The 23,547-nt window shown below is 40.0% G+C and overlaps 1 protein-coding gene across 1 annotated transcript; it reads right to left on the reverse strand.

Annotated features, from left to right (window-relative positions):
* Window positions 1–3,551: 3,551 nt before the first annotated feature.
* Window positions 3,552–22,897, reverse strand: WDR1 (WD repeat domain 1). Its single transcript, XM_064711791.1, has 15 exons — window positions 22,733–22,897; window positions 22,347–22,468; window positions 18,402–18,492; window positions 15,467–15,614; window positions 13,903–14,083; window positions 11,995–12,072; window positions 11,233–11,313; window positions 10,881–11,114; window positions 9,974–10,061; window positions 8,955–9,111; window positions 8,236–8,323; window positions 7,128–7,238; window positions 6,462–6,635; window positions 5,231–5,375; window positions 3,552–4,943 (listed from the first exon to the last, which is right to left on the reverse strand). Exons 1-15 carry the CDS (start codon window positions 22,746–22,748, stop codon window positions 4,834–4,836), a joined length of 1,824 nt encoding a protein of 607 aa, XP_064567861.1. The 5' UTR covers window positions 22,749–22,897; the 3' UTR covers window positions 3,552–4,833.
* Between the last annotated feature and the right edge of the window lie 650 nt (window positions 22,898–23,547).

A 23,547-nucleotide genomic window follows, 5' to 3' on the forward strand; every position in this document is an offset into this window, starting at 1 on the left:
TCAGAGAGCTAATGAACCGTGATCTGTAGAACTTCATAAAGATACATCTATCTATGAAGCTCTTCTCATCAGGATGTAACTGTTATTACAGCTCCAGGACTGAACATCACAGAAATAATTTTAATCATTACAGAATGATTTTAAAGTGAAGCTTATTCCTCAGACATGATGTGCTTTCTGCAGGTCTCAAGTAACAAGGCAACAAAACATAGTTTCTTCTGCTGTCTCTGTTTTAACAGAGAAACAGAGCAATGCTGTAGATATTTAGAATTACAGATATTTACAGATTTAGATACTGTAGATATTTAGAACATACAAGCTTTTTTTGCTTGAATTTTTCAAGGAAAAATGGAGGCCTCTTCTTAAATAAAAGAAATAAACTGGCACAAGGTGATAGAAAAAGTTTAAGTACTCAACACTTTCTGACTTTGGTTTTCAGAGACAGGCCTGCTCCCACACCTCTGCATGTGCCAGTGTGCTCTGGAGAGGCACAACCATCAGGAGAAAACAATGTTAGGGTGGGTTTACCTAAAAACTGGAGGTGTTCAAGTCCATAGGTTGGTGATGGGACTAGAGCTGTAGAAGTGGTTGGCCCACATGATTATGAGATACTTAAAATATCATACATGAAACAAACCAAGTTTATCATGAGAGGGCTCTGATCACTGGAAAAAGACCTCAATTCTGAATAAAAAGAAGACCCAAGGAACAGGGGCTTGTTTGCTTCCACTGCAGTCTCCAGAACAATGAACATACGCTCCTCTTGGAATTTAATCTTAAATATTTGCAGGACACAGGAATAACCAACATGGACTTGTCACAGGCAAATGAGACTTGACCACTTGATAATTCTGCATCTCACTGCTGACAGCAATGCTGAGGAGGTGAGGGATGTGATGCAGCACATCTGGGCCTCAGACAATGCCTCCCACAATAGCTTTCCTTAGGAGCTGAGGTGTGTGGGCTGGAAGAAATCAACAATTTAACAATCCAGCTAGGGGACAGCAGGTAACAGAGAAAATATTACAAGGGCATAGTGTTCAACCTTCTCCTGCTAGTAACTGATAATATAAATGTGTGGTCATGCAATATAGCTTGGAGTCTCAGGCTGGATATTAGGAGAAATTTAAATGGAACAGATTACTCAAAGGCTGCATGATCTCCATCCTTTTCAGTTTCTTGAGACTTGATTAGAAAACAGAACAAAGCTGTCTAGTATTGCCCATAGCCTTACAACATACTTGAGATGAGGCCTTTAGGGTCCTTCCACCCTGTCTATTAATTGGTGTAACAGACTTCATTCCTGTCAGTGAAAATATTGGTACTTCAAACAAACTGCCTTTAGTATGCAGAACACACACATATATTCATTGCAGTCTGATGAGTGTTATGGGTCCCTTCCAAACTGAGATATTCTATGATTCTTTCCCTGCTTAGCTTCATTCCCAAGTCTCTCTGGGAAGCTTTGCACCTCCAGAACAAACATCTGCTGTATATACATGAACTTGTGACTTGTTCTCAGCCCAGCCAGTTAACTGCATAATTCTGCTCCCAGGCCCACTGAAAGGCACCTATTTGTCCTTTGTATGCTTTCATCACAGAGATAGGCATGGGTAAATTTACTGTAGGGAACAGTTTTTATCAGCAAATCCTTTCTTGTGACACAACCATAAAATAGTATCTGCAGTGACATACTGGGTTATCTGCTTAAAAATGTACCTCCAAAAAAAAAATCAGTTCCAGGTAAAAGGATTCTACATTTTTGGTATTTTGCTTCAGAAAAATATTCATGTAATTAAGATTTTAAGGCTGCTACCCTCGGTGTGAAGAATTCTAATTGTTAAGAGCAAAAGCATTTGGCAGAGGAACAGAGGTGTCAGAGCATCTATTCATAATTCTATTGTGTGCAACAAAACAAACAACCTCCATCTCCAAATAGATCAGTGATGCCCTTTATCTTTCCCCTCTACCAATTTCCAATTAAAGAATTGCATTTAGGATTTGCTGATACTCCACACAACAGCTGCTGGTAAATTTCTGGCTGACTGTACAGAGCAGCTTCTTGGAAGGCCAATGTGCTGTACAAGCATGGCAGAAATGGAACAGGCAGCCAGGATTAAATCACAGTAAAGGGGGAGGGGAGAGGAATGCCTGCATTACAGCCTTGTGAGGAATTACTGGTCACATTAGTTCTCCAAATCTACCCCTGCCCTAATTAAGCTGCATTTTCACTGTAAAGCAGGCAAACTGCCAGCCATGGTGAAGTGAATCCAGCTTTCCAGCAACTGCCAGGAGGAGCTAAAAAGCATGTTCATGTTTAAAACAGAAACCTTCAGGAATAAGGGGGATTGAGAAGCTATGTTTGAACAGGGCTTGAGCTAACACTAAAATACAACTTTTAAGACAGCAACATTTAAGGTGCTTTGAGGTTTTTGTAAGGTGTGGGGTTGGTTGTTGCTTATTGTTTTTTTTTTTTTTTAATTTGCATCCTCTGAGCCTGATTTTATATTGATGTCAAGTACGACCATTTCCTTTTGAAGTCACTACAATCTGTACACACCATTCTTGCTTTTTTTCCTGCTTCTCTGTTTGAGGGCAGGCCAAGGGGTCCGAGTTTAGCACAAGACATTTGCAGTCCAGGGCAAACACAAGTAATGCAGGGGCCTGACTCAGAGCAGTACAGCCAGACTCCTTAAATCAGTTTGTGGTGTGTGTACACTGCAACAATGAACCTGTGCTAAGATGGTCCAACAGCAGAATATATTTTCAGTTTTCTAGCGAGGATTTGCTAGCTAACTACAAAGACCGTATTAGCTCTTAAGGAATTAGAAGCTCAGGCCATATGCCAATAAACAAATCCAGTGGAAGCTGAAGCACGAGCAGCCACCTCACTGCCATCCAAGGCAGAGTTTCTGGCTAACAGGCATTCCACAGGAGCAGTACTACAAGGTCTTCGAGGAATCAAAAAAAAACCAGCTCATCCTACACAGCATCTTTCAGGCATAGTGCACAAGCTCTGAAAAGTGCTTAACTCCTCCTCCCTTCCCCCTTATAATTACTCAAATGACAGTGATTCAACTACACAGGAACCCACTGAGCAGTTCAATAGCAACTCTTCCAGATCAGACTCAGGAACAATGGAAGAATTGCCTCCTGTGCCAGTCCCTATGCAACAGCAGAACAAGTTTTACAGGCTAAACACTGAGAAAATCTTGCTCATTTGGATCTTAAACCAAATATCAAACACATCCTTTTTCAAAACTTCTCGTCCTTGCATTGTTAGTAAGAATAACGTGCAAAACTGCTAATAGAGAGACACAGTAACCACAAAGAAACTATGGTGCAGAATATCCCACTTCTTGGAAGAAAAAAAAAAAAAAATCTATAGCAACTGTTCCACTGTAGATGTTGGTTTGCAGGCCAGGAGACATTCTGATCACTACTCCTAAAAGAAATCAACATTTATTTCTCCTTTTCAGAAGATGTTTCACCAACATTTCATTTTTGTAAGGCAATTTTTTTTTTCAGCAATTGAGCAATAGGCCACAGTATGAGAAGCAGCAAAAGCATTTTATTTGCTGTATAATTAGTGTCATTAGAAATATGATTGGTAAAAAAAAAACACGCAAGTCCACACAGAAAGGAAAGCTTAATAAAATCCAAAGACAACCGGAAAGGTGGTGGTGGTGGTGGTAGAGACTTAGCACAGAAAATTTTTTAAGTCTTCCAAGGTTCTAGACAGCAACAACTCTTTTTGGCCATCAGATATGGTAACAAATCTTCCTACTACTTTGCATCAGAGTGTCCTCCTCCACCCTTGTTGGACTGCTAGCTTCAAATCACTTAAACCTATTGTGGAGTGTGAGAAGGGAACTAAACACAACATCAGGATCTCTTCGCATGAGGTAATGCTTTCATGCAACTGTTCTGCACATGCAAAGGCATAAAACTCACTGAGCAAACACCATCTTCTCAAAAATCACTTTAAGTCATAACAACACTTCACTTTGTTTAATTTTTGTATTTCCCAAAAGGTGGTAGAAGTACTGCATTTTTTAAACAATAACATGCTTCTCCTTCAAACAGAAAATATCTTTAATCTTTAAAACAGAATGATTTCTTTTCTCTGACACTGAAATGACGACAGTCTTAATTCATGGAAGTAACAATTGTGTTTCTGAAGCAACAAGTTGCCACAATGATTATTTGTAAACATTATACCCACAACAGTAAGTACATTAAAATCCCACACTTCCACCTTAAAATAAACCACAAAGATTTGACATGAAATACATAAAAAGTTTATTATGTATGTACCCCATCTTCTTATCTGGAGGAGAAAATCTGAGGCAACAGTTTGGTGCAGTATAGAGAAGCAAAGCAATATACAGTAGCTGCACACAGCTTGATTGGTTTCAGACCACAACTAAATACTCTTACTATGACTGTTAGTACAGAAATGTTCTGTAATTAGAAAAAATGAGAAGTATTACTCTCATGCTGTACAGTCTTACGTTTCTTGGTTAGAAAAGAACAACTGATTGAGTTTGAATCTTTCGTGCCTGAACCTTGCACACCAACTTGTTTGGCTGTTGCCTCTGGAATGTTCAGCACAAAGGTTAAGCTCCAGACATAATTTAAGTGCTTTTCATGTGCAAACTGTTATTCGCTAAAGCTTTCAAAGTACATTTAATTACAGATATGAACACCCTGTAAAGATATGAGGATATGACAGCAGACCCAGAGGCCAATACAGATTTTTTAAAAGAAATGCTATGTTCCACTGCAGTAGTTCTAGTCCCTGATTAGGTCCTTCCAAAGAGGGGGCTTATTTCAATTGTAGGAGATAGACCACTCTTTAACAGAAGCATCGTGGGATGTTGTTACCAGAGTATGTTCATCCAGCCACGCCAAGCCGCTGACATGATGTAGTCTGTGAGCATCTGTATCACAGTGCAAAGTAACAGAAAAGAGTTAGGAAGGCTGGTTTGATAAGGTAACTTCAGCACATTGCAAATATGATTTTTAGCTGGATCAAATACTACTCCTGGATTTTAAAAGTAACTACAAAAATAACAGAAGAACTCCAGCTAGTGTGGCTAGATAGAGATTAACAAAGGCTAAATTACATTTGGAACATTCAAAGCCTGCTTACCGTTAGTCTACAAAACGGTGCTGGATCTCAAGAACTATTAACAACTTTCAAAGTAGCATGTTGAAGTAAACATACCTGGTATCTTGACTCTGGTCTCTGGATCACTCACAGTCCAAACATACACCATCATGTCCATGCCTCCAGAAGCAAAGTGTTCATTGTCTGGTGACCACGCAATGCAAACAACTTTTGCATGGTGTCCATAAAAGACATTATGCTCCTATTTGAAAATCAGAGAGACAAGGGTTATTCCAATAATTAAATCTGCTTCAGGAAATCACTAGCTTTCAATGTGCAGCATCAGAACAAGCTACTGCAAGACTCCAGACAATGTACATCTCACATGCAGATGGATGCACTAAGCAGTGACTTCATTTTATGTGATTTATTTAAATACTTATTAGGCAAATAAAATACCAACCCCCTTTGTTAAAAAAACAAACCACTAAGACATTTTTCTATGAAAGCATGGTATGTTAAGGGCAAATGCAATTTAGAGGCTTCTAAAGTAATCCCATAGATGTTTCACAAGGAAAAATTATTTCCAATTTTTACTTGGAGAATGAAATGGTTTTTGTGGAACGCCATCCTGGGTTTTTACTTCAGTGTTGTTTAAGTCAAAGTTTAAGGAGTTTACAGGTTTATATGCATTGACTGTTTGGGCTGAAAAGTGGAAATTGTCCATCTTTTGGTTTTTAGTTAAAAGACAGTAGATTGGCAGATAAAGCAAGATTCCCTGTCCTAGCATGTTCCTTTCATATCTTAGTCCTTACCATGGAACTGTGTGCCTGAGCTAGCAGAATTTCATTGCCAAATCTGCTTTATTTATGTAATTGAATTTTATTGTATTGCATGATTCTTATCAAACTGAACCTACATTCTTGTCCATTTTACAAAAATGCACACAAATTCTCTAACAGATATATTTTGTTATTTCCTTTAAAAATCCCAAACTAACCAACTATGGTTCAGCAAATCCAAAGGAACTTTTTGTATTTAACTATGGCTAGCCTGTGGAAATCCAGCTCCTTCCCTATCTTAACTATGCATTTGTTATTAGATGGATTTCAGTGCTTTCCCAGCAGCCAACCCATGCTGCACATTTCCTCAACTATTCTTACATCTGGAGGGTTCACATAGGCTGCTCTAAATACCAGCACTAGCCCAAAATAGCAGGTAAACAGACAGTCACAGAAACATCAAACTTACATCAATGATTTACAATTAAGCAGCTACAACAGACTTAGACATGGGCTGTCAGTCTATTTGTTTTTAAACAAAGACAACTCTCCACAACAGTTCTTACCGCGTAGCCATCAGCAACACTAAAGACAGTGACAACTTTGTTTGCATCACAGACTGCAAGAAAGGCACCATCGTGAGAATATGCCAGGTCAGTAACAGGACCTTTAGCTTCCAAAGTCTTATCATCACTTTTTAAAGAGGTTCCTTGGATTGAATACAAATGGACATTCCCATCCTGCAAATCAACAGCAAAGAAAGAGAAAAGGTAAAAGAATCATTTTACAATAGAAAGAGGAGTTCCTGAAATTTTTTGCATTAATTCTGTCTGGAAGTGCTTATTTTAAGAAAAGGTTTAGATAACCTGTCATTTATGCCGGTTACAATCCAAAGTGCAGAAATTAACCCATTTTCTATAATTTGCCAACTTCAAGAACACACTGGATAAAAACAATTTGGCAATTTCAAAACAACAAATAAAGGAAAGAAGACTTAATTCATGAAAAAGTGAAATAGACTTTAGGTGACAATTAGGCAGATTAGGTCACAATTGTGGCAGAACCTAGGGTATGAAAGCCCAGGAACACCAAATACACACATATAGACAATACTGATGTTGTTACAAATAGTCATCTACCATTTCTCAACACAACACACCTACTATTATTAAATGCTTCTGTTACTGGCTCCAGTGTTCAAAGCAGTACACATTTAGGAAATGCAACCTTACCGCTCCTCCCACTGCTGCTGTACTTCCTGTGGGGTGAATGGCTACAGCTTCTGGCTCATAGCCAAGGTCATCAATCGCAAAGCATTTTTTCTTATCTTTCATCAAGACAATCTGCAAGCAGAAAACCAGAAACTAAGACCCCTTTTCAAAGTACCTAATATAAAACTATTACTTTAGTAAGTAAGTAAGTAAGTGACACAAATTCCCTCTAGTTACTCAGATGTTTATTGTAGTCTCATCTTAAGGGAACAGTTTCGTGCTTAAAAAAATTGAAAAAATGCCTACATGTGGTGACTAACTAATCTGCTGTACTACAGTACTTGTGTGTTCTAACTACACACAAGTGTAATTTAGTGTCGGGCATTCTCCACTGCCTTCAGCTTTGCTTCACTTAGTTTGAATGTGAAATATGCATGGACAAACCAGTATTTTTAGCAATGCTTACTCCCTTCCTTGTTCATTGTTAAAGGGAGGGAGGCAGGACCAAATTAGTAGCAAGTTAATACTGCAGTCTTAAACCCTAAAGGCTATTTCCTATCCAGTTCTATGCTATGGTATTAACTCACATGAAAACAGGTTTGGACAACACTATCAAATGTTACAAACACAAAACCAGCACCCATGCAGAAAGCATAAATTATTAGAAGTTAATAATGTTTTGATACAAGAGAGCCTCAATGCAATCTCTCAGTTTTCTGTGATCTGCATACTAGTGGCACATGAGCTAAAGCTACTTATGCTGTACAATAACACTAGTTAATTGGATTAATTGCAAAAAAATAAAATGCAGGATAAAAACATCCTTTTGCCAAAACTGTGTCACTGAACAGATCTGGCATGAGCCTGATTCTGAGGTTTAACCTTCCAGCACAAAGCTGTATTGATTACAAGTACAGATGCATCCACAGTTTCTGAAATTTAAATGTGAAATTGGTACACGATGCAAAGAGACAAGGGTTATCCAATATCCCGCTGAATTATGTTCCCTATAGGTCCTATTAGGAAATTCTGCAGATGTGCAAGGTAATCCCACATGAAATAGTTAAGTGTAAGCATACATGGCATTATTAACACAGCAACAGCTCATAATCCAAATGTTAATACTCACTTGTCCAATGCATAAAACTACAGTATAGCCACCAGGACCCACAGCTAAACATTTCGGCTGAACATCCATTTTCACAGCATCCTGGCCACTGGACGAGGATGTGCCAAGGTGAAGAAGCAGGAAGGACAAAGCAGGAAGAAATTATTCCATGTCTACCATTATTTTAAATTGCCCATTCACATAATCACCCACTAATCACCAAGAACATGCATAACTTAATTTTCTTATCTACTAATCAGCAAAATTTCCTATTGCTTTGTGTTTAAAACTTTACTATCTTGATCACGTAGTACATCTTTGAAACAAAAGTCAATGTTACTATACTACAGTTTAATTTTTAAACTAACTAAATTATCTTAACACGATTCTTTATATTCTGGTTTCCATGAAGAAACAGTGTCCCACTCCTCCTAAACACATTTATCTCCACAACCCCTGAGTATTTATGAATGACAAAGCAAATACCCTTCCAAAGCCCCTAAGTCACCCAATACAAGTCTCCATTTAACCCATGGAAGGGATAAAACAAATTGAAAAGCCTAGGATGCATTTCTCACTGTCAGAAAAAAGCACAAGGTTGGTACAGTAATCATTTCTACAAGTTTCCATGGTAACATAAAACCTAAATAAACTCCAGCACTTCTATTTACCATATAAAATCAACAGCACTCTTGCTGTAAAACAATTCTAGTGCAATAAAAGGCCACACTTTAACTAACCTGTAGTCTCTCTTGCTAAGGTTGGTGTAGCGCACAGTGTCATCCATACTGCAGGTGACCAGCTGGTCCATTTCATCCACTGCCATTCTAGAAACCTGATTTGTGTGGCCTTTCCCAGAAAAGCCATCATTCTCTCCAGTTTCAGAATCCCAATAATGTGCATAACGGAATTAAGGAACATTTGAAGATACTGGTGCAGTCAGATTCCACACCATAAAAAGTTACATAATTGAGAGAACAGCTAAGGTTAGAAGGGACCTCTTGAGATTTAGTCCAGCCTGCTGCTCTAATTGGTGTCAGCTACAATAGGCTGCAGGACTCTCTAAGGTTTTGGGATCTCTAAGGATGGAGACTCTATAAGCTCCATGGGCAACCTTATAATATTTATTAAGTGAAACTCTGATGTTCTGCTAAGTGACCTGCCACAGATGGCAGCAAATACTGGAGTAATTAGCATTAGTTCTCAGACTAGAAAATACTTTTTAAAGAATTTTAGATAGAAGCCCTTGTAACACTGGCTTTCCCTCATGTTATATGGTAACATCATGTGAACTAGTCACACTGTATTACAAGTCTGAAAAGAAACAGGATGTATATTTATAGGAGCTTATCCCAACATGACACCATTTTAAAGGCAGGAAAAAGGACTGTAGCTTCAACTATAAGCTTCAGAATGCTGGAAATATAACTTTCTGCATATTTTGTCATAAGTGGAAAATATGTATTGCGGTTTTTTGATGTTCAAGAGGCTAATTTATATATTTACTTGCTTCTCCATACTATCAAGCTACCTATCATGAAGAAGCAACAACTGAAAATTAAGAGCTAGCTTATATTTAGCAGGAAAGCATGAAGGCAGGTATTAAAATGGGTATTAGGGGAAAGCAAAATAAACTTTAGACAAAGTATTCACTTGTGTCCAATAAACTTTGTCTTTGGCAAAGCTTTTTTTTCACCTCTCCTAATGAGCTCTCTTGGACTAAGACTAGAAAAAAGTACCAGTATCATTCAAAGGATATTAATATGACCATCATTACTTCCAGAGTAAATATAGGACTTTCCACCATTTTTGTGCACCGTAAGACACTGAATTGATTTACTATGACCCTGTGAATGGAACATAAATTATTACTGATGAGCAATTTTTAACATATACATACACCTATTCGAGAAGAATGACAGGTTATTCAGAAAACAACATGCTATTGACAAGCATAAAAAGTCACCCAGTATAAAAACCACTGTTCCACAGTCATTTAACTGTTCTAGCACTGCTATTGCTATGTCCTTGATGAGAAACAATAAGCACCATGGATGTCCTTATTAACCTGATGAGCCAAAATACTTTCATAGCCTTTTCATCTCTGCTTTTCAGGCACTTTATGATTCAGGGAAGAGGACTAAATTTGGTCATGTACCCACACCAACTTCCAGAATTATAGCAGTGATGGCAAAAATCTGGGACGTTGTTTCTAGTTCATGTAAAAATGTAAGTTCCCATGAGAGAGAATCTAGTGTCAGTGAACTCTTTAAATCCTAAAATTAAAGTTCAGTTGCATGGTAACCCTAATCACCTTGTCCACAATACGCTAGTTCTGGGAGAATAAGACATCTCTGGTAGTTTTCTATCTATGCCGCATTTCTTTTCTCATCTCAAGAATGCTTAAAAGCTGCAACAAAAGGTAAGTCGATAACACTAATTAAAATGAAATAATCAGTCTGGGTATATGCATAAAGCACAGTGCCACCCATGTAAAGAGTAGCTTCTTGATTCAAGAAAGTCACATACAGCTCATTTGGCAATGCTAATTAAACAAAGCTACTTTTCAATAGCTACTTTACAATAGCTTACAATTCCATCTTTACAACTTCAATCACTGAGTCATTTATTGCAGAAACTCATGCAGTAAGAGAACTTTAACCTACCTTTATGACACGTAAAGGCTTATTTGGATTGTTCTTGTCCAAATAATTGATATAGCCAGACAGGGAGATAGTCAGTAAATGGTCTTTCTGCCACAAGCAACCCAGCTGCTGATCCAACACGTTTGATCCCATGTTAAAAGTATTTACAATAGAATTAGCACCAACATCCCAGATTTTAGCAGTTTTATCTCCAGAAGCAGAAAGCAACTGACTGCTGTCAGGGCTCCAACTAATCTGTAAAAACAAATGTCACCACAACACAGTAAATGCATTTCTTAATCCAAGACTTTGCAGTTCATTAACTGGGTAATGAAACACTATGCATCATCTGCACAAATGAAGTGATACTTACAGCATAAATACCTCCATCATGTGCTTTGCCTCCACCAAGAGCACACACTTTCTCTCCAGTCTTCCCATCATAGACAAAAATCTTAAAAGAGCACAAAGACATACAACTTAAAGGGAAAAGCAGTAATAGATAAAACCCCAAGACAGTATCTGATATTTTGATACACTAGAGTCCTTCTTAAGGAGAGGCAAAAGCTATGCTGCACTGAATAATTAAGACTAAATAATTGAGATTAAAATTGTAAATGATCACAGCAAGTCCCCTGTACTTTGGATCCAGACATTTGAAATTCTGGAAAATGTTACAGTTTTGACTCCTACTGTGATGACAGCTGCTTAGCATTTCTGTCATGAGAGTACACCCTCTGAGAAGGACAAGCTACCTATGGTAAGAGTCATTGTCAACCTGCCCTTATCTGTAGGGAGTACACATGGAGCTGGGTTGCTATCTATGAATTCACCATTCCAGCTAGAGCTCTCAGGATCATAACATACCTATTGCAAGAGTCCAACATATTCCTGCCAAAATAACTTGTAAGAGGATGCTAGGGAGATGGATTGGGGAAAAAAACCCAAGTAAGAATAGTCTGGTTATTACCATTTATCAGTTATTACAGATTTACAGGAGGATAGTTAAAAGTTTCAACTTGTGGCATAAAAAAGAAGCAACATGGGTTTTACAATACTAATCTTATTCCCAAAATGCACATCTTCGCATCTTCTCATGTTAAAATCAGTTCTAATGGAGTTCCTTGTGTTTTACCTGCCCATCTGCACTAGCTGTAGCAAATCTGTTCCCATCAGGAGAAAATCTCACACAGTTCACAAACCGTGTATGGTCCTGTAGAAAAAAAAGTAAGAATTAGCAAACAAAAAAAGAAGAGACCATTTTTAAATAGAAGACAATCTACTAACAATGAAGTTCTCTTACATGTGAACCATAAATTAGCTGTGTAGGAAATGTTTGCTGTAGAGAATTGCCATGAGGCAAGTTTAGGCTCTATCTGAAGAGAATCATGGGGCCAAGAACAGTCCAATAAAGACTGTGACATCATTACTGCTGTAGTTAACACAACTCAGTGCATACCAGAAGAATGATTACCCAGTTTCAGGAATAAGCAATGAAAAAAGTCAGATGCAGCCTACAAACATGAGATTCTTCCCCAGTGGTGGCTGATTTCTTCTGCAACATTCCTCAGTTTTCAACTCTCGCTTCATTGCACAGTGATTTTATACACACAAAAGTATTATATCCTTCTTATTGCAAAAGAAAAAAAAGCACAGGCATGAGGAATAAGTTACTATTTTACTAAAATTCCATTCCTGGGAGATTGCATTAGTGGTAGTTCTGTGAAGTAATAAGGCAAGACTGATGTATGCTCCCCAAATAGACTATTTACAAGCAGGAGACTATTCAAACCACGCAAACTAAAAAACACATGTTAAATAGGGAAGCACCACAATGAGGCCAAAGCTCCCAGGCAGAGAGATTTGGGAGACTATTTTTAATAATATGGAAGGCAGGTTCTAACCTACTTTCACCAACTATACCTTTTTTCCCCCGATGATACTGCAGGCTAATTTAAACCATATAACAGCCCATACCAGAATCCCATATATCAAACCAAATATCACTTTAAAAGGAAGACTGCATCACAGTGTAAGCAGCACTGGTAAGCAATTTGGACTTCAGAGTTCTAAAAGAAACAGCTTAGCAAAATGCAAGTATCAGCTTAAGTTCAGAAATATATTAGGCAACTACATCATTTCATTGGATCGTAGAGCTCAAAACAATTCCTTTTCTAGAACTGGAATGGAATCCTTACTAAAGTCAGCATATGAAGACTACTCAAGGCTCATGTGTAAGAAAATAAAAGGCCTACTACACCGTTTTTAAAACTAAAATATAAACTAAACATTTTCAATCGACTACTGCAATAACATCCAACATCTTTACAACAGTTTTTTTGTGGCAAGAGGTCTCCTGACATCCAAACAGCCGCAGAAGCTTGTGGCTTTTTATTTTCTTGGGCCTTAAGCAACAATGAATACCTTCACTGCAATAGTTCCAGCCTTTGTTTCATGTAAGAGATTGTAACAAATAGAATAAGAAACAAAGTTAAAAGGAACATGGAAACAGAAAACTTACCACACAAGTTACATATCCATTCCATGAATTAGAAATCAAGTTATGCTTTCAAACATCTACATTCACTCTTTCTAAGTGGCCCTGGGATTTCAGATTTGAGCACTCTATCAGATTGGAAAATTACATTAAGATCACCACATTTCTTGAATCCTTCACCTTGGAAAGCTTCAAGAAATTCTACACATCTGCACTGGGAAACAGAGCTCTGAAAGCATCAACAGAGCCAAACAGCCTACTTCACCTCTTCAATAGTTTAGTGACAATGAAAAAAGAATATTGGAAAAACTGTTTCAGGTTCTCTTTTCAACCAACCGTTTATTTTGGTTTTCCTGGCCTGAGACGAACTATCTTACGAAGCACGTAATATTTAGTTATACGTGGTTTTAAGAAAGCCACTTGACATCAGCTATGCTTCAAAGTGGGGAGCTGAGAACTTCTGTTATAACAGCTAGCTGTGATAATAACTGCAAACTTGGTGGAAACTGCACAGTTTAAGGGAGACACATCTAAACTTCAACTCACGCTCAGTGTAAACTTGAACTTGAAAGGCGGTCCCTCGAAGAAGGCAGCGCAGTTGTCATCGCTGCCCGTTGCCAGCCGATATGGTCTCGTTTGCTTCATGTCCACGCTGTTGATCACTTTATTGTGCCCAGTAATCTCACCAACAGAAGAGCCACTATCCCACAGGAACACTGCTCCAAATCTAGTGAGAAAAGCACACAAACACAATTCATAAAAGTTACACGTAGATTAACTCCTTGAACATCTGCAAACTGCAGATTTGAGTGCACTCAAAGAAAAGAAATTAGGTCATCTCATTAATCTCATCCAAGCGCATCATAGTTCCCTGAAGGCTATTTGAGATCTTGCTGGTGAGAGATTCTAATCTTCAATAGGAGACATTTGCTGAAGGGGACAATCAGGTTTTGCATATAAAGCTTCTAAATTCAGAGATCCAATATATATTCCTCACTAAGGCTGTTGGTTTATAAAAGAAAGCCGTAAATTATTCCAGCTGCCTAGCCACAACACAGACTGCAGAAAGCTGGGATAACAATGACATTGGATCACAGTTATCTGACTATTTAGCCTAGATTGGGTATCATCACTTTTAAAACTCTTCTTCCTTAAACCTTCAAGGTATAATATTTGTAAAAGCCTTTTTGACAGTTCTTGCCTTAAATCACTTAAAAAAAAAAAACAGTATAATCAATACTGAGGCACTAAAGCACCAGAGCATTGCTATTTGAAAAGCCTTCTTTAGAATCCTGTCAACAATATTCTAGATTGAAAGTGCATTCACCTAATAGGAAGCTGGCCACGTTTTTGAAGAATGAGAGCAAACTCACATTGTATCTACCCACAGGGCGATGAGGCAGAGGGAGCAATGGAGGACAAAGAGTCTCTTTCAAGGACACATTACATGACAGGGAATAAAGAATGGTGCAGGAGACTAGGGAACAGCACCACATGATATTTTTCAGCCCTTTAGGCATAAGACTACCTGGTCTGGATTGAAAGTTCTGACAGTCTTTGAACATTAAATGGAGGACACAAAGCTAAATCAGCATCTCATTTAGTCAGGTAAAGGACAACTGCTTTTTGTCCTTTCATTAAACTATCACAACAAAACCTAAAAATACAGACATGTTACCAAAGGAGAAAATTCAGATACTTTTTAACTCTTATTCAATCAATTGAATAAGACTTTGAGTCCAATAAGTGAAGGAAGAGGGAAAAATATTGTTTTCCCATTCCTGCTTCATCAGAATTTGACAAAAAAATCCACCAAACAGCTATCCTTGAAAGTAATACCCACCCACCTCTAAGAAACAAGTCCCATACAATTTTTAAACTAATCAATTGAAACAGAATTGTATTTTTCAACTAATTTAAAGCTGTCAAAAACTAGAGAAAGAAAATATCATTGCAGAACAGCACAACTTGAAGTCAAGACAGGGAAAAAGCATTGACTTCATTCCATTGAAGAATTAAAGGTTTTCTGCAAGGATGTTAGGATGCAGAGGTTTGCAGTAAACTCATGTACGTATGTATAAAAACACACTAACACAAAAGAACTACTCACTTTTCCCTTCCTTCTCCAACCACAGCGATTCTCTTGCTGTCTTCAGTCCATGCAAGGTCCTTTATTTTTCCTGCAAATGGCTGATACTCATACTTCAGTAGGTGTTCCTTCTGTGTAGTATCCCAGATTCTCAGCTTTCCAGAGACATCTGCCATAATAAAACAGAATATAACTATTGTTCCAGCATGACTCAGTCACATGACTCATCAATCTGCCAGAGTAGAGAGATTTTCAGCTACACTGAAGACTTGTACTAGGGACCTACTACCTTACTCCATTACAACTACTACAAATCTCTTTATTTAGGAATGCTGAAGACTATATCCATTTCAATAAATTAGGTTTTTAACCAGATATCACGATTCAAGCCACACAGCACCAAATACAACAGACTCAGAAGGCATTTGCAGACACATGAAAAAACTGCACAGTAAGAGAGCAGGAACTTTAATATTATCAGCTGGTATGTGATAAGTATCTGTTACACAAATAAGTCAGCCCAGCCCCCTGCCCAGCAGCCACAACACAGCTCAGTGACCCTTCACTGGGAAGTAGGCCACCCTACACCTACAAGGGATAAGTACAGTGGACAGTGGTTGATGCACTACGATTTGTACCTTTAAAGGAGACCTGTTTGCATACAAATACCAGGCATATGTAATGTACAAAGAGATTTCTGCCCACAGAACTCAATTCATGCACATCAGTGTACTTTTCCTGTACAGAAGCATGTACACACTTAATGGTGTGGATGCCTGCACTATCTGGAATACTAGACAGGAATGCAACAGAATATTCAGGAACAGTAATGTCAAAAGCAGCAGACATGGCACAAGCAGTTAACAATTTAAGACTTGAGATAATGAAAGCTCCCTGGGTCACTGTTTCCACTGAGTATTGTAAAACCCAAGAGCTATTCAGAGCAATTACTGTGGTGCAGGATTGTCAGGATTGTAACCGGAGGAATTGTTCTATACACAGACAAATTCACACATCTCAAATGAAACCCACACAGCAAAGTCAGTGTGTATTGTACCCTTCGAAAAAGCCACTGTTTCACAATAAACCCCGTGCTAAAACATGCATCTTTCACCTCAGCAGAATGCTTAAATTCTGTTCACCATTTAGTGGTGCATCCTTACAATTCAATTTAAACATACAATCACCCTGCATATTTTTCAGACCTGGTCATAGACTTATCTTCACTTCTGCTAAAAGGACAGATTCAGAACTTTATAAAGACAATTTGTTATTGAAGCAGAATTTTAATGTGGGCTTTACAATCTAATTATTTTCTCCATCTATAAACAGATAAGACACAGAGCTTTAACTTTGCAGTATATCCCATTATTACATCTGCTATGACTGCAATAAGAGAAATTACCATAAAAGCCAAAAGCATAATGCCAAAGGTCTGTCTCATGAAGCATTAATGCAAGCTGCATGGCTAATGCAGATTTATAGACAGAGAAATGAATCTTACGTGTTATACTTAGAAACAGCTTAAACAGCCTGGTCATCTATCTTCAGACCCCATGCTCAGCAGTATCACAAAACTATTTATAAATGACACACAGAAGATGCTTTTTAAGGGAAATACTGCAACCTAAACTCTTTCACTTGGGTAGTATTAACCAAATACTTCCCTAGCACAGTATCTATTACTGTTCTTTTACAAAGGACCGGAAATCTAAAAGACTACAAGAAAAAATTAGATAGTTATTCTGAGTATTAAGTGCTGCACAAACCTAGAGCACCAAGTTTGTAGAATACAGAATGCAAACTGGATTTTAAGAGGGTATTCAATTTGACACATGGTCCACACACAAGACTGAGCCAAGAAAATCCTGGCTGTGGTCCCTTTCAGACAAGAATGTGAGAAAAAGGAAAAAAAAACCAACTCTGCTATCAATGTTCTTAAAGGTTCCCCAGTATTCCAAATTTACTTAGAAAATATCAGAAAGCTATATTAGAATTTCTGAAACCAAGGACAGGGCATTTTACACTTAAAAAATACAGTTCCCTTGAAATTGCTGAAAGTGAAACTTCCATTCTAAGACCTTAGCAGGAATCTGTGCTTCATTTCTAAGAGGCTCATATTCTGAATGTTTTATTTTCAGATATATTACTTTAAAAATATACCTATTTGGGCACATTACTTGCTTCTGAAGCACTTTTAATTGACTATGGCAAGCACTAAAAACCTATATTTTAGCTGCAAGTCTTTGAAAGAAATACAAGTTACAGTATTGTATTTATCAATATTCTTCACTGTATACCACTCCTCCTGAAAAAGATATCAATTATTTGATGCAAGCTTCTATTAAAAAAGGTTTGTTCAGTTCTTTGGTAGTCAAAAACTCCTATAATACAGGAAATTCACACTGTAAGAACTCATGTTACACATCCTCAGACTATTGATTCATATACATTACATGAAAACTGAGACTCTGCCTCTTTCACTGCTAACTTGCCAAGGAAAGCTTTTTTAAATCATGCTAAAAAGTAAAAGTCATAAATGTTGCCAAGTTTGGTCAGGGAGAAGGGAAAAAAACTGAGTACACACTGTTTTAGAATCCCTCTCCTGCCTAGAAAGTATCAAAGTTTATTAACATCACAAACAATAATCCTGTATTTCGGAAATAACTTTTCATTCTGTTGCATTTACCCAAGTCTTCATCACACTAGGTATTTAGGGTTCATTGCCAGGTTCTTTATTGAAATACTACATTTTGAAAAGACCAAGAACATCACTAAGCTCACTGAGAAAGAGGTTAGAGGAACAAGGACAGAAATCATTCCTCCTCCAAAGACTTCCACCGAAGTACATCCCCTTGACTGTATTTTCCACAAACACACACGAAGCACTACTGTGGTTTTGCCAGTAACCTAAACAGCTCTGTCCACACACATCTCATGCACATGGATACTTTACCTCCAGATGCTATGTAGAATCCACTAGGAGCATACTTGGCAACTACAACCTGGTGGGCATGCTCAGTGTAGATATCAGCAATCGCAGGATTCTATTTTAAAGGGAAAAAACAAAAGTTACAAAACAAAAGTTACAAAGTTGTACTTCCTCATTTTCAAAGGAATAAAGTCAGAAATTCAACAATAAACTCAAAATTCCTCCCTGCACTCCTTTCTCTCAAACTCTGCCTTCCAGCTTAAATTGAGTAACTGTTTAAAAGTGAGAAGTGCAGCACACATTGCAGAACACTGCTGGTATCACTGAAGCAACACACTACTTTCTAGCAACTGACACAGAAAAGGATTTCCTCTTAGGGAAGTTCAAAGTGCTGGGACCCTTTCTTTTCCAATACCTGCCAAACAGTAGAAAAACACTCTCCAAAACAACAGGGCAGGCATCAGGCTCTTTTTTTTTAGAGCTAGCCCAGGGATAAAGCAGTTTGTCAAGTAGAATACTAAATACGAGCTGTGCTTTGCAAGACACATCTAAAATTCTACTGTAGTCAAGCATGAAACTTAAGCCTGCAGTCAACCACAACACATGGCTGTTGATCATCACCATGTACCCAAAATCACTCACTAACCAATGAGATGTGCTAGGCTTGCTCTTGCTTAGTAACTACAATCTGCTTAAAAGCCAGAAGACCTGGTATCAAGAGTTGTACAGGAATCTTGAAAGAAATTCACTGCCACTCCATCATAATTTTCTCTCCAGTCTAAATTATGTTTTCAGACATAATATTTCAGATATTTTAGGATGGATAACAAAATTAACTCTGTGTCTCAGCAAATCAGTAGTGTTATCCAATAGAGGCACCACACAAACCAAAAAAAGAATGACATCAAGGCAAAAAACTGCTTTCATATTAGTTGTATAAAAAAGTCATTCTGTACCCCTCTATATTACAGTGTATCTATGCTACAATAGTAATACACTACTCTTTAGAAATATTTTCTACCATTTAACAGGCTTGCTCCAGAAACTTGACTCATATGATCAAAACAAAATTCCACTTCAACTGCTATTAATTAATACAGATTTATTCAATTGAACCAGAAAACCACCTGATGTTATGGTATGACTCAGCCATCCAATCAGGAAAAACTAAAACACCCGCTCTGTGTTAGAAAGCAGCCTCCTGCTCACAAGAGTTCTTGCTGCTGCAGTACTGTTACATCTCAGGAGACAGAATTCAGCTTGCTCATGCAAAAAGGAACTCTTTTTCATTCCTGCTTTCATGCATTGCTCGAGTGCATTATAGCTCTACTTAAGTCACAACCATCTGCACTTACAGCATGCACATCCCTCTTCATTCTGTGTCCAACTGGATTTCATCTGAACAAGACAAGATAATGTTTTCCATATTCTATATCTGCATCACTCCATGGTCAGGGAGCTCAAATCCCACTGCATGTTGTTATTAATGGCACGGTAGGTGCTATTTTACAGCAAGATTCTCCTAGAGCCCAGGAAACTAAGCTGAGAGACTAACTTAAAGGGTTACATGAAAGATAAAGACCCAAATTTAAGATATGGTAGACAGATTCCAGAAACCAGGCAGTAAGTCAGGGCTGTCAAATTGAACATTATTTATTCAATAGTATTATTTCTGCTTGTAAAGTCAGTTTTCTAACTTGCATGTTTTTTGTATCAGGCCCAACCCTCAAAAAACCACTTCTAAAAAGATATTTAAGGAGAAAATGATAGTGTGAGCTGAGACAAATGTAGTACCTAGATTAAACCAGCAGCAAGCTTATGTGGCTTATGTCAAACACTGAAACCAGAGCCACATATGAAAGTGAGCAGTTTCAGTTCCAAGCTTCAAAGTAGTGTTAGACTCATGAAGATAAAATATTAATGAAGTATGAAGCCTTAAAAAATATCACTACTCTTTCTCACAGAGCTTTTCCAGCACTGCTCCAGAACTACTTCTTGTTAAAGGAAGTCTCTAGATCATGCTCAGAGATCAAGCATTAACCCTGAATGCTATATTCATCTGATTAGCTAATGTTAGATAGCTTTAGACTTAAGGAGAAAGGTGATCACTGCATTTTGATGACCCTTTTTTTTTTTTAATTAGAGCACAACCATTCTACTGGAGAACTGCTCATGGAGGGACTACACACAGACTTCCCCCAGCACATAATTTCGTAGCTGCAAACTATTAGAGGTTTCTGTATGGTGCAAAGAAGGTGCAGCTCTCAACTAAGCATGGACACACTTGCAAGTCAGGTTACAAACTGCAACATTCTCCAGCACAAAAGCCATATAACAGGGGTTGGTCAGTTTTTGTGTTACTGCTACAATATATTCTGTAGTCACCTGTCAATTATTAACAGTAGCAAACTCCCCTTGTCAGTTAGGTAAATCTGCCTATCAGCACGAACTGCACCATAAAACCAAGGATTCGTGACTTCCATTCTCACCTTCCCTTGACGGTTTAAACAGCTTGAATTGGAATTCCCACAATCCCACCTTGCCTGTTCTCAGGTCACCGTGTCCCCTACACCCCTCAGCTCACGCTGGGGCTCACATTTGGACTGGGCTAATCCTCAGTGAGCTGATTCAGGTAAAGCAAATTGCTTTCTTCCGATTTAACCTCCAAAACAGGGTCAGGAGAGCATTAATGACAGTACAAGGGAGAAGGTCAGCATTCACGACTTGGTCAGAAACTGTAACGTAAGCAGAGTGGCTCTTCCCTCTTCTCTCACCACACTGTGTGCCATTACAGACTTTACTGGGGCTTCTGGTTTCAGAAACTCGAACTTTTCTTGATACCGAGAGCAAAACACGATTACAAAGACATTACAGCGACACACTGAAACCAGAGAGCAAGCTTACTTTTGATTTTAAGTGGATGAATTTAAAACTGATAGCAATCAAGAAATCTGAAAGGAATTAAGCTATTAGCAGCACTTATCTATTATGGCATGACGATGAAGAAATGTCTGAATTTAGTGAGGATGATGAGACAAAACAGGGAAACAGCTCAGTTTACAAAGGTGATTTACAGGAGCAGCCATAAACAAATCCATTGTTGTGGAGACCTAGAAATTCCAGAGGTATGTCCTGCCCCTCCCCCTGCAGCCTTTCCTGCTGCAGGCCAAATCTGCAATAGGAAAGCAAAACTAAGGGAGAATTTAATTTCTAAAGAACAAACAATCTCTTTGAAATATTTATGTTTAAAAACCAGTAGCAAGACAGTGGCCTAAACAAGCAACAATTCCTCCATGATTTTCAAAGGGATGCCATCTTTGAAAAGAAATCATTCAAATAACTCTCTTAACATTTCCCTAGTTAGCATCACAGAAAAAAACCAAACCCAAACCTCCACACTACTGAAAACATTAACTGGGGCATTCTAACATATAATCGATGAGCAAAATTCCCTGTGAGCAGTGCTGAGAACTTGCACCCAGCAACTCAAAACTGTTTGGATTCCTGGAGTTGGGGCTGGGTGGGGGGCAAGAAGCTGAAGAATAACACGTTTAAAGATACAGGTTCGCAAGTATTTACACGCTTCTCTGACAGCATAAGGGCCCCGAACAGCAAAGAGGGAAGAGTTCATTTATTAGGCAAACACAACACTCAACTTCATAATAACGATACCTAAGAAGATAAACAGGGCCAACCAGAACATACCAGTCTCTCATCTCTTAAGTCCTAAGGGAAGAGGGAAAGAACTGCACATTTTGCAGAGATTTTCTACGTGTTTTTACAGTCGCTGCCTATGGTTTTATGCCTGAGTCATGCACTCATTCCCCCGCTGCTGATCACGGATCTGTGACCTCGATTGAAACCGCCAAGACTGAATGAAGCACAGGCTGTTAAAGGAGGGGCAGGGAGACAAAATGAAACTTAGCGAAAGCTCTACACTAGAAAACAAAATAAATCAAGATACATTACATCAATGTTCCTGATGACGACACATTTTCCATTGGTGTAAAGAAAATTGTTGCCCTTAGGATCACCTCCAATAATTTTGGAAACGCCTCGTTCAACCTGTGGAAGGCTGGCGAACACTTTTTCTACGTGAAAATAAAAGGGAAAAGGAGATAAAAAAAGAATTAATTTTTAAAAAATCAAAATAAAAGGAAGGCGCTTAATGCCTCCCCGCCACCGGCACACGCCCTGCCGTGCCGGCAGCCGCCGTCACTTGTTGCTGCCAGCGGGCAGCGAGGCACCGCCGGCTCCGCGCCATCCCGCGGGGCCGCGCCAGGCTCCGCAGCCCGCGGGGCTCCCCGCGCCCGTGCCCGCCCGGCGCCTCGCCGCCCGGCGCCCCCGCAGCTTACTGATCTCGTACGGCATCTTCGCCCACGGGTGGCGGCGGCAGGCTCGGGCAGCGAAGGGCGGCGGGCGCGGCCGGGCCGGGCTCTGAGGCTCCGCTGCCGCCGCTCAGCCCCGCTCGGCCCCGCGGCGCGAACCAGGAAGCGCCCGCGCCGCGCACCGCTCTCCGCTGCCTTTGACCATATATAGTCAACTCTGCTCGCGCCGCGCCGCTCCCCGCCAGCCCGCGCCGCGCGCCCTCCCCCGGAAATGCCGTGGGCTCGGCCGGGCCCGGCGGGGCCGTGCTGGGGCGGCCTCGGAGGCGGCCCCGCCCCGCGGGGAGCTGTGCGCGGGCGGGCCGGGCCGGGCCGGGCCGGGGCCAAGGCCGGGGCCGGGCGGGCGCCACTCGGTGGCTCTGACCGGCCTCGGCCGCGCCGCGCGTGCGCGGGGGCCGCTCCCCGCCGCGGAGCTCCCGGGCGGTGCGCGCGCGTGCGCGGCGGCGGGGCCGCTGAGGGCGGGGCTGCGCGCGCCGGCACCGCCCTGTCCCGGGAACGCCCGGCGGGAACGGGGGGACATCGGCCGGGATCGGGGGGACACTGGCGGGAACGGGGGGATATCCGCGGGGATCACTGGAAAACCGGCGGGCACGGGGGAATATCCGCGAGGATCACGGGAACCAGTGGCGGGCAGGGGGTACATGCGCCGGGATCAGGGAAACCACCGGCGGGCACGGGGCACATCCGCGGGAGCCCGGCGGGACGGGACGGGCAGGGGCAGGCTCGGGGGCTCCGCTGTCTCCGGAGGAACGGTCTGGGGCGAACCCTCCGCCCCCGCTGCCGGC

Source organism: Zonotrichia leucophrys, chromosome 4 (assembly GCF_028769735.1).
Source record: "Zonotrichia leucophrys gambelii isolate GWCS_2022_RI chromosome 4, RI_Zleu_2.0, whole genome shotgun sequence".
Taxonomy (NCBI): domain Eukaryota; kingdom Metazoa; phylum Chordata; class Aves; order Passeriformes; family Passerellidae; genus Zonotrichia; species Zonotrichia leucophrys.

Bases quoted from the DNA above. Each gene is read 5' to 3' on its own strand.
- WDR1 (XM_064711791.1), bottom strand. The intron at 6,636-7,127 runs GTAAGGTTGCAT...GTTGATTTGCAG, and splicing joins CAGCAGCAGTGGGAGGAGCG to GATGGGAATGTCCATTTGTA. The intron at 5,376-6,461 runs GTAAGAACTGTT...ATTTTCAAATAG, and splicing joins GTGTTGCTGATGGCTACGCG to GAGCATAATGTCTTTTATGG.